A 15,253-nucleotide genomic window follows, 5' to 3' on the forward strand; every position below is an offset into this window, starting at 1 on the left:
GTTGCGCGTTTGCGCAGTGTGAAGGAAAGAGGAGACCAGCTGCACAGACAGGCTGCGAAATGAGATGCAGGTGATCGGTATCGGCAACAAGAGCCAATGACCGCTGATCGCCGATCACGCATTTTTTCACGAAAATCGGCCGACTATGATCGGTGACCGATCAATCGGCACACCTCTACTCATAACGTTTATAAATTAGATAGGAACAAAGTGAGATCTAGTTCTAAGCTTGTGGATTTATTGCAGGCAACTGCCTGCCAAGATGGCTGTCGGTTACAAAGTTCACAGAAGTTGTGACGTCACATGAGAACTATGTGCCATCATAGTTTATGGAGTGGATTTTTCCCTGCACCTCCATCCTGCTTATAGCTGGATGTTACCTCAGAGTATCAGGCCTACCTTCATCCCGTAAGGTGAACCGTCCCATCTGAGGAAAGTCTTTAAAAGTCTCGAGGCAAATGGTCCCAGCTGTACGCAGACGGGCGATGCAGACCTGGTCCTGTTTGACGAACCGGGGCCGCGTCTTACTCTTGTCTCCCGTCTTCTTGTCCACTAGACAGATTAAGGCCTGCACAGGAGGCAGACGTCAGCAGGGAGTTCAGGTTCCGATACAGATCCATACCAGCAGCAAATCGATCCCACTCTGGAGCTTACCGTGAGTTGCACTTCTTCAATGCATGTGTGAATGTGAAGGACTGCGTTGTAACCTGGACAGATGATGGATTTGTGTTCAATGATGACGATCTGTGGAGAAAATGGTACACACTACGTTCAAGTAATTTCATCTAAAGTTTGGTGTGGTTATGATTAATTTTAGGGCAGAAACAATTAATCACCTATTGAAATAATTGTCAGTTAATTCAATAATTAATCGTTAACAGGAGCATAGACTCAAAAAAATATCCGTTCAAAAAAATGTTTTTTAAAATTGTCAAAGTCCTCGTGACTGATCATAATTATCATTTAGCATTTTAGATTAAAAAAAAAAGTTTTAGCCAGAACTACTAACTGGCTGTTTTAGCTTTAGTTAAAAAAAGAAGAAGAAAAAAAAAACTATTTATCGCCCTTTGCTGTCCAGTTATTATTGGTTAATCCAAGAAAATTAATTTTCAGAAAATCAGCCCTACACTGAATAAAGGAATGCAGTTAATACATTTTAAACAAAAACATATATATCCTAACCCACATATGTGAGATAATTTCATTGTTTTTGTTTTGACACCATTCGATGAGGTGTTTTGTTTTTCTTCTGAATGTGTCCATTTTAATGTTTTTCTCCATCAGCTTTTTTTTATTTTGGTTCATCTTTGTTGCTGTTATTCGTTCTCTTATCCAGTTATTTTGCACTAATTTGTTGTGCAGGATGTTTGAAGACAAACATCCAGTGTAATGTTGCCTAGATAAATGATGCCATATTCTTGTAACACAAATAAAAATATCCCCCATCCTCTCATGACCAAAAATAGATAAATAAAAAATTTATTTTCTCATTTAAAAAAAATTAATGGAAAGAATCAATTGTTTATTTGCATTTTTTATGTATTTTTAATAATGTACAAGCTGGGCTTAAATGTTTAAATGAAATTGCACCAATTGAATACAGATACAGATACATACAGCTAAACTGACTTTGTTCAGCTAAAAACCATTTAGGACCTTTTTTTTCCCCTGGCCTGGATTACGGACCCTTAACAAGATTATGGACTGAAATAATTTTATTTCACAATTAAGGTGCTGTAAATTTGTTTTTGTTAGATCTGACACATCTCACTTTTCTTGCACTAGAGGAGCTGTGCCGGGTGGACTCACCTGGGCGTCGAAGGTGCGTCCTGAATGACAGAGACTGTCAGAGTTGCACAGAATAAATCCCGGCAGGATCTCCTCCTCCTCGATTCCCTTCAGTCGCAGCTTGAGGTTTTCACCAGGTCCTGCATCGTCCGTCTCCACGTCATCCGATAGCAGACTCAATACCTCCACTACATGCTGCAGGAACACAGACACTCAAATCAGAGATGCAACAGTAATGAGAAATGTTTTGAGGCCTAAAACACAAAGTGGGCGAAATGGGGAAAAAACCGTAATCATTCCCTCCTGATGTAACTCGTATCAGAAATCAACACCTCTCATCATTTTGACCTTAAAACTAATTATGGTGGCAGAAAAACAAGATGCAGAAACATCATGCAGAGACTAGCGGCTTCTGCAGGGAAGGCAGAGGCTGTTCCTCTGTGCTGTGTGGAGAAGAACTGATCTAGAATCAGTGAGCACTTTTTGTCACCGTATGCATGTTCAACTTTTGATCACCCTGAAGAATTCCTGCAAGTCAGTGACTTGATGCTTCAATTATTTGGTTTTCATTTATAGATGCTAGAACTATGTACATAGAAAAGAACTATGTTTGACAGTTCTATTATAGAGTGAAGAACCGTGCAAATGCATAGTTCCTCATTGCATCAGATGTCCTACATACAAAAACCAGGTAGTGAAAGAGACTAGCTGAAGAGAAATGTTAACATTGCTGTCCCAGTGTCTTTCTGCATTAGCATAAACAAACCTCTAACCAGTAAGACAGCACTTCACACAGAGTTCTGTTGAAACAGTTTGACCCTGGCCTGTAGAGTTCGGCAGGCAGATGTCTCCACAAACAAAATGACGCAATTTTTGTCACGCATCAACATTGAGAACTGATTTCAGAACTTCTGCTGAAATATGTGGGAGGCCTTAAGGGTCCATGTTGTTCAGGGAACAGAGACTGATGTTTATAGTTAAACATTTTGACTCTGTTTGACAGCAGCTGCTCCTGCACACAGTGTGACATCACCTCTCCCAATCTGAACCAATATTGCTCATGGGAAACTCTAATCAGAAAATGGAATCAGCATTAGTTGTTAAGTTTGCTGAGAAATACAAAATAATCCCAGATTGTGGCTGTGTTGAATCAGGCGCACCACAGAGGCTACAGAGGATCCCAGACTGACTCCTGAACACGTCTTCCTCTCTGTCCAGGTGCTAATGAATAAAAACCAATAGAGCCACAAAAACCTTAAATGAAACAGTTGAAACTCTGCAGAAAGATTTCCCCCAGTGTATTATGAGTCTGGCAGCCTACCAGGTTTTACTTGCCTCCCCATCAGGATAAGCGTGGAATTTTTTATTTTATTTTAAATTGTTTTTCATACACCAATAATTCTTGGCCTCTACTAGTGCCTCATAAATTAAATCTCCCTGTTTGTCCATGGTATACAGTAGAGATGCGCAGTGCAGCGGCCAACCCTAAGTAGTATGGGCAGTGGCTGATTACTTCTTGGGATTTTACAAATGTGAAAAAAAATGATAGTCATTTTAATTGTATTTTTTTATTTGTTGTTTTTAACACCATAGTTGTATGTTTAAGTATTATCAATGTCTTCCTGTAACATCCAGTAATATTTTACATTTCCTGACAACAAAACATGCTTTAAAACAAAAACCCAGTGGGTCGCCGGTTGCCCTAGTAGCCCTGATTCAGGGCAGGTCTGTATCTGATTGGATGTCTTACCCTGTTGGGCATCATGACTAGCTGTTGTGCTTTACTGATGGAGCCAGACTCCAGCTTTCCCAGAACCACGGTCCCCATGTCCTGGTGAGAGAGCAACACATTTTCAATCCATTACAACAACACAATTTGTTCCATGTTTCAGGAAGCAGTTTTCATACAACATGCATTAAAAAACAAACAGATGTTCTCACCTTGTATTTGTCTACAATGGGCAATCTGACTGGTCCATCACTAGATCTGTTGAAATTTGGCAAACTGTCCAAGTGTGGGATGAAGGGCAAACCTCTGGAAATTCAAATAAAAGCAGTTGGAGAAGGACGAGGCAATGATCTTGGGTTGTCCTGACTGTGAGGAAGCCAACAGACTTACATATACCAGGGGCACATGTCAGTCGCCTCCTTCAGGTTGGCTCCGGTCAGCCCAGAACACGGCATGAAGTGGATGTCTTTCTTCGGGTTGAAGCCCACTTTCTTCAAGAATGGCACTAATTTCTCTTTGCACTCTTCATACCTAGCAGCCCAGGAAACAAAGCAGCACATAGGTTCACCTGAATAAACGCTTGGTGTTGGAAATATGAGGGTGAAGAGGAAAAGTATCCATCTCAATCAGAGAAGGTTAGAAATGTGCTGCATTCCATTCTTTAGTCCCAACATCAATGTACATATACAGAAATTAAAGAAAACATCTACAATTTCAATAACTTTAGATAAGAATGAGTAGCTTATAGAGGCAGCATTATGTATTTTCCAGCCACATTGTGCTATAAAATGGCACTATCAAGTAACTATGATAGCTTCAGTTATAAAAATACTGTAGGTATCAAACATAACTTAAGAAATTTGAATTCATGAATTGACATTTTGAAATTGGACTTTAAGAAGCTCCTGCTCTTTCTAGCACCCCACCTTCAGGAAGTCATCACAACAATGCTTCTCTATTATGATATTTACAGCCAGCTGTTCCTTGGAGTGTTGGATTGAAAAGTAGCTTTTGTAATGAGCTTAGCAGGTGTGCAGTTCTGCCCACTGTTTGATATTTGCCGTTTGCTAGTTTGAAGGAGCCGAGTGGGGAGAGCCAGATTTTATTTATGAGGTGGAAATGACAGATGACGCCATCATCTCAGGCTCAGCCATGTAAACATCAGCTGCTGCAGCATCTTCCCCCAGTTAACCCAGGATTGACAAGTCAACACGTCTCCATCTGCCTCTACAGTCAACACCTTGTTCATTTAAAGGACTGCAGATGGAGCTGGGGCCTTCAAGCTAACATTGTTCACCAGTCTGTACTTGGTTTGTCTCAGGTCATCTGGATGAAGGACGCTGGGGTTTAATTTGGTTTCTTATTTGAATCCAAATGGCTGAAACGCTCCAACAACTTGGAATCAAAGAGTAAAATGCAATTATGTTTCTTCATTAGCAGGTTGCTGGGGTAACAATGCCATTAAATTCCCACATGAGCATCCCTACACCCACTTATCCTTGCAGAGCTGTGGGGGGATTGGAGCCCATCTTCAGAATATTGCTGGGTGAGAAATGGGGTTCACCCTGGACATGTCACCAGGTCATCGCAGGACAACCTACCATGTGAAAACACACACACCCCTCTGGGCAACTTTAGGATGACTCATGCTTGTTTTGGAACTCAGGAGGAAGACAGAGTACCCAGAGAAACATGGAGACTCCCTGCAGACAGACCTGAGGCCACCACAGTGTGCTAGCAGCTGGTAACATGGCAGCAGAGCTGATAACTGTCATCTGATCTGTTTTATTTGGCAGAGTACTGTGAGACCTGGACAAATTTAGAATTCAAACAAACATTCAGAGTAATCACAGAGGACTACAATTAGAACAGTGAAACAGCAGAGCATGAATCATTAACCATCTCTGTTATCAACACTGAACTAGGCCTGTCAAAATAATTTCTACTGGACAATGAGTTGTCCCCAAAAATTATTACAATAGATGACAATATTGTCGTTTTGAGACCATTTTCAAGTAGTATAATAATAGAAGATCACCCTTTGAAAGACTAATTTTGCACAAAACACTCCACATTGCAACTGGAAGATATTTTAATTGCCCAAAATAAAAACAACCAAAAACATTCAATCAAAAGAAAAAAAACAACCACACAACTGAAACCATAAATAAAATGAATTAGCAAATCTAAACAAAATTGCTCTTCAAAAAAGATCAAAATGGAAATCACTGAACGCATTTTAAATAATCATTCGAGTAATTAATTAATTGCGGCAGGCTTACAGTGAACCCTCCCGTTTTTCCTGTACCCACCTCTCCAGACTCCAGTTGACTGTAGGGTCATCCATCTTGTTGACCAAGACTATCAGGTGCTTGACACCGGCCGTCTTAGCCAGCATGGCGTGCTCCCGGGTCTGTCCACCCTTCTCAAAACCCGTCTCAAACTCACCTTTCCTGGCAGAGATCACCTGTGGGAGCAGTTAGCGGTGTCAGCTACACAGGGGAACTCTATTCAGGGAAGCTCTCCCATTCATATTCAACATAAACTAGCAGTTGAGTTTGGAGGTTATTCAGTCCTTAGCATGTCTGTGTGTGGTGGAGCCCAACAGTGGGTCAGTTGTGAGTTACTCACCAGAACAGCCAGGTCAGCCTGGGATGCGCCTCCAATCATGTTCGGCACAAAGCTTTTGTGGCCTGGAGCGTCTAGGATAGTAAAGTGCTTTTTGTCTGTCTCAAAGTACGCTCGGCCCACCTCCACAGTCTTCCCCTTGTCCCGCTCCTCTTGATTGGTGTCCAAAGCCCAGGACAGATACCTGAAGACGGAGAGCACAGACCGTCACTGACCGTCAAAAGACTGCTCTTTACAACATCTTTACCATGACCTACATATGCCCTCATAAAAACACACCAGGCAGTGGATCAAACACGAATAACTCATTTCCATTAACCATAAAATTGAGCACACTGAATTTGCAAAAATGAACGTTAATGGAAACACACCAGTTTAGAAAAAAAACTCATATTTTTCCATAAAAAGTTTTTGAGCCAGGATCAGGTGGGTTTTTCCAGCCGTAGCGAAATAGATTTATTTCACAAAACTGCAACTCAACCCTTTTTACATCATCAGTCATGTAATGAACAACCAGATGTGACTACTGAAGAAAATGACAAAAAAGACAACAGAAAGTGGTAGGAGGATGATTGGTTGTTTTTGTATTTTTCAGACAATGGCTCCACCAGAGCTCCCACAGCAACACAGGTCATAAAAAGTTATATCGTTCCGACGTGTTGAATCCATAACTAATGTAAAATCACTGACTATTTCCCCAGAACGCCGCAAATGTAACCGCTCCCAAGTAGGCAACGCCAATGTCTCCTCTGATTGGCTGATAGATGATGAGAGCTGGTACCATGGCTGAATAATGAATATATCTCATTCGTTTACATTAATTACTGAAATTATTTTTAATTATCACATGAAAAAACTTATTCACAAGTGAATTTAATTTAATTTCTTATTTAATGGAAACACCACAATTACAAAAGGTTGGCAAAGAGTACGGACAAAGAATGGAAATAGAGCTAGTTTGTCATGACGGAGCAGCTAAAGCGGCCCACTCACCAGGTTTCTCTGTTCTTCTCCTTGGCTTCCCTCTCGTACTTCTCTAAGGTCCTCTTGTCCACCATGCCTGTTAGATACCTGCAGAAAGACGGGGAGGTTACAACTAATCCTCCTACAACACTTCACCTGCAATACAGAACACTACTTACATGATTTGTCCTCCAATGGTGGATTTTCCAGCATCTGGAAACAGAATCAAACTTTAGACTCTTGAATAAAAGTCCACATTATCATGGGTATTTATGTGAAAGAATTGTGGGGAAAGAAATTAGTTACAATTTGGAATAACACTGGCACATAACATGGAAGAAGTGAAGCAGTGTGAATACTTTCTATATTAACTGTTTCTTAAACAATGTTTTCCACAAATAAAATAGAACCAGTGGGTCTCAGTACTGACCTACGTGTCCGATGAACACCACATTGATGTGTTCCTTCTTGGGGGCATCTGGCTGTACGGCTGGAACCTTTGGCACTAACACCACCTCCTCCTCCTCCTCCATCATCTCTGGAGCCAGATCCTCCGGCGAGGCTGAGTCCCCCGGGCCCCGGTCCCCACCTCCCGGTTCCTCTTCTGTGGCTTCGTCGTCTTTTTGGTCCCATGGTTCCTCCGACGTCATCTCCGCATCACCGTTCTCCACAGGCACTTTACAAGCACAGAACACCACCGAGTCAGACTCAAAAGGTCAACTATCAAATACTTGCTAATTGTGACTAAATTGAAACTTTCGGGAGACAGCAGCTGAACCGACATGAACCTGATCTGGAATAAAAACAGCTAGGTCAGACTGTGGCACAGATTTCTTCAAACATGATGTTCAGTGATTCACGTAAACACAGACACCTCTGAGACACATCGCTGAATGAGTATAAATAATAACAGATGAAGTTGACTGAATGAGAAACTACAAACTAATTTTAGTCAATATATGTAATAACATTTGTAAGTTCATAGTAACATATTTAACTGAAATCCAACAAACCCAGAACAGGATGGTTCTGCTTCAAGAGATGAGATGTTGACATTTCTAGGTTTTTCTATCCTAACAAAGTTATGACAGAATTTACATACCAGTACTACAGAATTGCATATCTTTAAATGGGCAGTATCATGTATTTTCCAGCCACACTGTGCCATTTTATAGCACAATTAAGTATGTTACCTTCAGTTTTTATAAAAATGCTATATATGTCATATATGACTTAAAAAATCTGACTTTGAAATTTAATGACTTGAAATTGGGCATCTGTCTCTTTTAAAACTCCTGCTCTTTCTGAAACTCCATCTTCAGGAAGTCATCACAGCATGGCTCCTCTATTAACCCTTTAACAATGATTTTACCAGCATTTCACTGAGAAGTAGCTCATAATGAACTCAGCAGATACTCAATTCCACCAGGTGTTTGCCAATTGCTGCTGGCTAGTCTGAAGGAGCTGAGTCTAGGACTTGCAGAGGAGGGCTGGTCTGTGAGGTTGGAAACTGCAGCTCAGAGGAGGAGCTGCGTCTCGAAGGCAGTGTTAGGTTCACCCAGTTTTGCACGGCTGAAAGGTTGCCATGGAAATTAAAAGGTCCACGGCTGTAAAAGCTGTGTATCTTTTCATTGCTGTGTTTGATGCAAATTCAAAATATGATTTAGTCATATTTTGTATGATTAAAGTCCAACTATGACATAGAAGACTGACCAGCATAACACTCAGCTGTTTATCATTTACTGTTATTTCCCGTTGAAATCCGGCCACGTGTGTTTAAGGTGATAATGAAACACTCCCACTGGATGTGACAGAGCAAGACACACAACACACACAAGCTGATGTTAATCTACTGCAAGACTCTGTTTTCAGTTGTACAGCAATCCAAAGCACACTACCCTTTCAACTGTTGTGTGCATGGTGGTTATTTTACTTATTCTTTTCAAACACTAGGTTGTTTTTAAATAATCAACATTTTGTCTTTTCTTCTCAGTTTGTTTGTAGAACTGGTGATATGAACGACATTTTTTTTCATGCAAAGCAATAAACATAAGGAAATAAAATCTTATAAATTTACATACTTAATCATGAAACTTGTGGAAAAAAATAACATTTAGTTTAAGGAATACAAAAGGCCAAAAAAGAGGTGGTAGTTCAATTCTAACGGGATTCACAGAAGCCAGGAACTTAAAAATGAAAGGCTTCTTGTAAAAAAGCTCCTTTGAGTTTTTGTTGTTGAGAAAAGGTCTCTTCAAAATACCACAGAGATTAAAGCATTCCTCAAATATGCATGAAAGAATCAAGGCAACACTACAGTTATGTTTTTGATGAGTGAATAAGTTAACCTGATGTAAAACTGAAAAAAGTTAATTTTACATATTACTTCCCCTTATTAGGCACATTGGTCTTGTGCTGGTCAGACAGAGAATAAATAAATCAGGTCTAAATCAGCAGTCTGACAGAACACTCTCCCTTGCCCCATGCATCATCTGCTGCGCTAAGAACGCAGAAGTTTAACATCATCAGAACATCGATTTTCATTGTTCACCTTATTTTACTGGTGAACGTGCAGCATGTCATGTTTACCCAAACTCAGCAGGCCGCCAACTTCTTTGTTTTCTAAAAGCTGTTTTGGCTGATGCGTTCAGCTGTCTGCCAATAGTTAACAGCCTATTAACAGATCGTTGACACGTCTTTAGCGCATTCTAGCTAAACCAAAGTTAGAATGGTTGTTCTTTAGACCTTGAAAATCCAGAACGGATCGATATCCATCATGTTTTCTGGATCAGGATCTGGACTGACCATAAACTGCAGAGAGCAGGTAGTCGGCCAGGAGTCCAGAAACAGACGGCTTGTGGGCCAGATGAGGACCACCAGGAACGTATTTATAGTGAATGCAGTTCTGTGTGCCGCTGTAGGCCGCATTGCTGCTGTGCTTTCAGTGTGAGTCGGCTCATGTCACAACAATAAGGAATGCAACAACAACATGGAGCACACAGAAGCCAGCCTGGCAAGAGCGTTATACGTACCGCTGCTTTGTGACACGTCCATGGTGGAGATTTTATCATTCACAACTGCAGGGGGAAAAAAAGGTAATGTTTGGATTTTTTCAAGGTAGTCCATTTATCCTGCTTTTTTTCAGAAACAAAGCTTTGTAATGAGTGGGGCCAAAATAAATACCTGAACCTTTAATTTGTGTTTTGGAAGCAGCTCACTAATGACTCCACACAGAACTGGTCTGTCCCGTGTCCACAGGTCAGAACCGGTCAGGTCATTCTATACCAAACACTTCTGGGTGAAAAAAAAAAAAAAAAGGAGCCCTCCCACAACATGCCTGCTACTGCACCTTTTAATAGCTCATACCTGCCAGGAGGACGGCCTGTTTCCAGGAGCTACTGGGCTTAGTGCAACTAAATGCTACTTCAGAAATGCCCAACAAACCAGAGTCCCTCACCGTTACTCTGGTTTGATCAGGAGACACTTGTCAATTTCATAAAAACAACCTGTCCTAAATGGCAGGTTGTCAGAATTAAAATAAATGTTAACTGGAGTCATACCACGCCTTTAAATAATTACATATAAACAAGAAAAATTATTCTTGAGGAAATAAACTGATACACAGCAAGTACAAGACGACATAAAACTGAAGTAGGAAAGGATTGAAATGGGGAATTTGTGTAGAAATATGGGTATGAATTCAGAAAGGGGAGACTCAAGCTGGAATCATCTTCTTTCCTTCCTACCTGTACACAGGAACTTGGAACAGAGAAGCATAATCAGGCTTTTTCTGGCAGATACCAGTTTCCAGTTTTCTTTGGTGTCTGATCTGCTCACTTCACCAAAATTATAATTTTTTATTCTAAACACTCAACCAACATAAAATAAAAGATGCACTGCAGGGTCCTGTTGGAAGTTGTAATTCTGGATTTAAACAGAAAATGAAGGAATCCCAAGTTAATCCTAATTTGTGCATCCAAGCTTGTCCATGAGCGTTGTCTGATTTCTATTAAAGTTAAATATGAACGTCTAAGTAAATGTTCTTATGTTAATGGTTGCATTTATGGAGCGTACGTGGTGGAGTTCTTAGATTTGACTAATTGAAGAAAAAGATATTTTGGTCTGAAACCTAATCAAAGTTAGAGATGACACACAACTCTATATTTCTGTATAGTGTTCTGATATAAAAATAAAACTGATGAAATTTTCTCATCCAGATTTCAATTTAATAATTATTGTTTTCTGAAGACTGTTGGACACAGTTTGGGCTGTGACTGCTGTTTGGGTCTTGTGAAAAGTACCAGATCAGAACACAGTAACTCCAGTCCAGACAGATGTTTACTCACACAACATTCCCTCACAGCTATGTGACTCGTTGAGGATTACTTTAAATCACTGGTTGTCAATAAGAGACACAAATAAGACATGAGCCCTATGAACACCAGCCACCCTCATTGGCAAACGGCTCGATTTCGTAGCAGAAAATGTTACTAAACGGAAAAAACCCCGACAAAGATAGGAAGTGACCAGCAGCCGAATCCAGTTTTTAAAACTCACACTGAGTTTCAGTTATAGAACTAGTTTCCAATGACAACTGCTGTCCTGTCTCCGGACTGCCTTCACGCAGTTCTCGCATGTTTTAGGTTTTATTCCACTCTTGACCAACAAATGCGTCAGAAAATCCACGTCACGTAAAAGACGGAGTGGATACGCCAATTTCTGTCCAAGTAGCAGAGTGTCTGCTTAAAACACGGAGCTACACGGTAACAAACATGTCAGCACCTCACATCTTTTCCCAAGTAATGTTTAGAATTTGTCAGTTTCACGGCCTTTGACCCACGCAGAATGACAGTCGCTAAGTAGGTAACACACCAGCTAGCGAACAAGCTAGCAGTTTACCGCCAGTTGGGTGAAAACGCAAGTGCCGGTAAAGTTCAGGTGTCCTCAAACTGTGTCTGTGTTTAACAACAGCTAGATAATCACAAATGAAAGGTTCATGGCGCAAAGTGGACCACAAAACACGTCACGGGAAAGCATGTAGCTGCTTTTTCGCCCTCCAACCGACGCGTGTCTGAACACTCGCTAAGCTACAGGCTACAGTTAGCAGTTAGCTAGAACGGCTAACGCCAACGTGACTGTGGTGAACTTACCAGCAGCATCGACGTTCTCTGTGGGCGCTCTCATGGCAAAAGGTGGAACAAATTCAGCTGCGTTCACATTGGGTACGAACGGCTTAGCGTTCACATTGAGGGTTGTGAATGCCGCTTCAAGCTGTCCGTCGACTGTGGCCTCCACATCATCCTCTTGTTCCCAGGAATCAGGGGCAGTGTCTCTCGGGTCCATCGTGGGTCTTAGATTTTGACCAAGTAAGATTGGAGCTACGCAGTTCTTGGTCCGCGTGAGTGTCCACCTTCAACCCAATGTTAGCAGTGTCCCGCTGAGCTGTGAGGACCGTCCCTGTAGTGCGTGCGCGATGTTGTCCCCAGTTCACATGAAGTAAAGCAGTCGCTCTGTCGGTCCGGACGCCTCAGAACAGGCTAGACTCAGCACTCCCAGAGACAGTCCGCGTGAGCTGCAGCGTTCCTTCAGTCGACGTGCTCAGCGCGAAGAACTCTGGGACTCGAAGTCCTATGAGCACACACTACATTCAGTTCGGAAGACAGTTAAAAGTAACAAACTACATCCCCCGAAAAACGGTAGAAAAATGGTTAACGTCACTTGACATGAACTTTTAACGCAGCAGATTCGCTTAGGTTTTGGTCGAGGAAAAATAAATAGCACTTTTATGCTTATTCATGCAGCCTAAAGCATTTTTTTATTTACTGAAAACGTGCTGACCAGTTTTACACATATTCAATATACAACATACTATGTCTAAGTATTTCTAGCAAAAATTGATTTGTAATTTTACTTCATGAATTTAAACCACAAAATGCACGGAAGCTGTTTCTCAACCAAAGTATAAAAAACGTCTGGTTTTGAGAAATATATATAAATACTCTTCACCCAATCAAGATCCCCTAATGGTGGTTCTACAAAGTGTTGAACCAGTGTTACTGAATATGCATTCTCCACTTTTCTGAATAGAGAAACCCATGATTTCCCTTCCACTTTATTAGTATGCACTATATTGTGTTGGTCTGTCCCTTTCCAAAGTCCAGTATGATATGCTAGTTTCCTGGAGGATGACATCTTTCATGCAAATGTGAATAGTCAAACTATTATTCACAATTACCCAACAATGAAAAATACAAATTGTTTTGCAGAAGCTAAAACTTAAGTCTGAACACCATTTATGCCTCACTTTGCTTAAATAAAGTTCACTACATGATGTCACTTTAAATGTGGTGGTATTCTTTAGTTATTCTCTCCCAAACTTTTTTGCTCTTTTATTTGTTTGACCTTCGTTTGTTTTACGTTCCTGCTCATTGATATTTCTTTTGCTGTTCAACACAGAAATATGTTGGGAATATCCAAGCAACACCTTTAGTTTTCTAGATGATCAAATCATAGAATAATCTGTTGATTCTTTAATTAAATTATTATTAAATAATAAATTATTATTATTATTATTATTATTATTATTATTAATATTATTATTATTATTTAATTAAATTATTCTAATTGAGGCTTTTCCAATAGATGGAAACATAAATCAGTGATTCTTGAGAATAGGGACAAAATGGGTTTTAATTTTTCCATATATTTTTTTTTATTTCTCAACCTTATGTATGCAAATATGTCAAAAATTTTTTTGGAAATGTAAAGATGCTAAGGTGCAGGCTCCCAGGTGCAACATTTTTTTTTTAAATTCCATTTTTAATCAACCTGACCTATAATGTTGTCATCACCATCTGACAAAAAATAAATAATTTTTTTTTAATGACCCTATTAGTGATATTTGTACTAATTTTACAGATAAATGCTTCTCAAGAAACAAAATAAATATTGTTTAAAACAAAAAACAAAAGTCCATCTGACGGAGTTGACACTGAATGACGGAGTTGACACAGAACTGAAGGTGATGACAAACTAGTGAGTAAAATGAAAAACTTGGTGAATGTGAAGTAATGTAATTTATGTAAAACACATTACAATTAATTAATTGCACATTTAAGTGAGATTTGACAATTTCACTGAAAGAGTCACAAAAACTCTGATGGAGTTGACATCTGACGGAGTTGACAAAAAGCCAAACTACCTCAATTTATATGATGTTATTCTGAAAAAGGCCATGTTGTAGCTCATCAGGTCCATGAAATCTTTACAATATACCAAAATTAAGCTTTTATTTCACAAAATTTTATCAAAGTTTTGTAAATTGTCAGTTATGGTGTTGACACATCATGGTTGTGACAAACAACTTAGGAATAAAAAGAAGAAAAAACTAAAGAATAACATAAGTTAACCAGAGCTAACTAGCCCTCTTAGCAAAGGAAGAGAAAGGAAGAGGTCATGGGGTCCTCAGAAGTTCTGGTGCCCCCCAATAATGCCTGATTTTCTTTACATTCTTTTCATTTCTGACGGTGTTGACAGAAACTAGGGACACATTTCAATGGAGTTGGAAAATATATAAAAATTAGTTTTAATTAAATTTATTGATACTTTTATAATTATTTATATGACTACTTATACTTATAATAATAGAAAAAGTTTTTCTTTTCATTGACATGGTGAGAATCATTGGAGGTTCTGCCAGTAAACTGGCAGAGATCGTGGCCTGTCTGTAGATGGCAGCACCAGAGGACAAAAACATTCCATTTAAATCACGACCTACCAGTGGCTGTTCATTCTTTTGTTCCGTTTCAGTTAAAACTATATCATTGTGATCATTGTCTTATTTTAGATAAATATAAAACACAATACACAGAAAAAAATGCAGTAGAATTCAGTCAAATTAAATAAACCTTTAGAGTTCTAAACTCGAAATTAATCGCTCAATTTAAGATTATTGAGCAATTAGGATTGTCTTTTCTGTTCAGCGAATGGCTTTATTTGGAGATATGAAATAAGGTGCAGAAGAAGAATAAAGGGGTATAATGGCATTGATATGGATTGAAACAATGTTACAGTGATCAATATCAGATCCTTCATTTGTTAAATCCCTAGAACCAACAGGTGAACATACTTTATTTACCTTGACTGCAC

At 39.7% G+C, this 15,253-nt stretch overlaps 1 protein-coding gene across 2 annotated transcripts in view; it reads right to left on the reverse strand.

The window, feature by feature from the left end:
• Window positions 1-12,716, reverse strand: part of LOC103468154 (eukaryotic peptide chain release factor GTP-binding subunit ERF3A) — a 15,556-nt gene extending 2,840 nt beyond the window's left edge. Inside the window, exons 1-13 of one of the 2 annotated variants that reach the window (XM_008415032.2) lie at window positions 12,256-12,716; window positions 10,138-10,182; window positions 7,539-7,784; window positions 7,288-7,321; window positions 7,139-7,216; window positions 6,149-6,329; window positions 5,830-5,984; window positions 3,908-4,048; window positions 3,730-3,823; window positions 3,539-3,619; window positions 1,810-1,983; window positions 655-744; window positions 400-568 (exon numbers count right to left, since the gene is read on the reverse strand). In XM_008415032.2, coding sequence (XP_008413254.1) covers window positions 400-568; window positions 655-744; window positions 1,810-1,983; window positions 3,539-3,619; window positions 3,730-3,823; window positions 3,908-4,048; window positions 5,830-5,984; window positions 6,149-6,329; window positions 7,139-7,216; window positions 7,288-7,321; window positions 7,539-7,784; window positions 10,138-10,182; window positions 12,256-12,448 — 1,681 coding nt within the window. In that variant the 5' untranslated portion in view covers window positions 12,449-12,716. The remainder of the gene's footprint in view (window positions 1-399; window positions 569-654; window positions 745-1,809; window positions 1,984-3,538; window positions 3,620-3,729; window positions 3,824-3,907; window positions 4,049-5,829; window positions 5,985-6,148; window positions 6,330-7,138; window positions 7,217-7,287; window positions 7,322-7,538; window positions 7,785-10,137; window positions 10,183-12,255) is intronic. The other variant, XM_008415033.2, reaches the window with a different exon arrangement.
• Between the last annotated feature and the right edge of the window lie 2,537 nt (window positions 12,717-15,253).

Source organism: Poecilia reticulata, linkage group LG8, assembly GCF_000633615.1.
Source record: "Poecilia reticulata strain Guanapo linkage group LG8, Guppy_female_1.0+MT, whole genome shotgun sequence".
In the NCBI taxonomy this organism is placed as follows: Eukaryota; Metazoa; Chordata; class Actinopteri; order Cyprinodontiformes; family Poeciliidae; genus Poecilia; species Poecilia reticulata.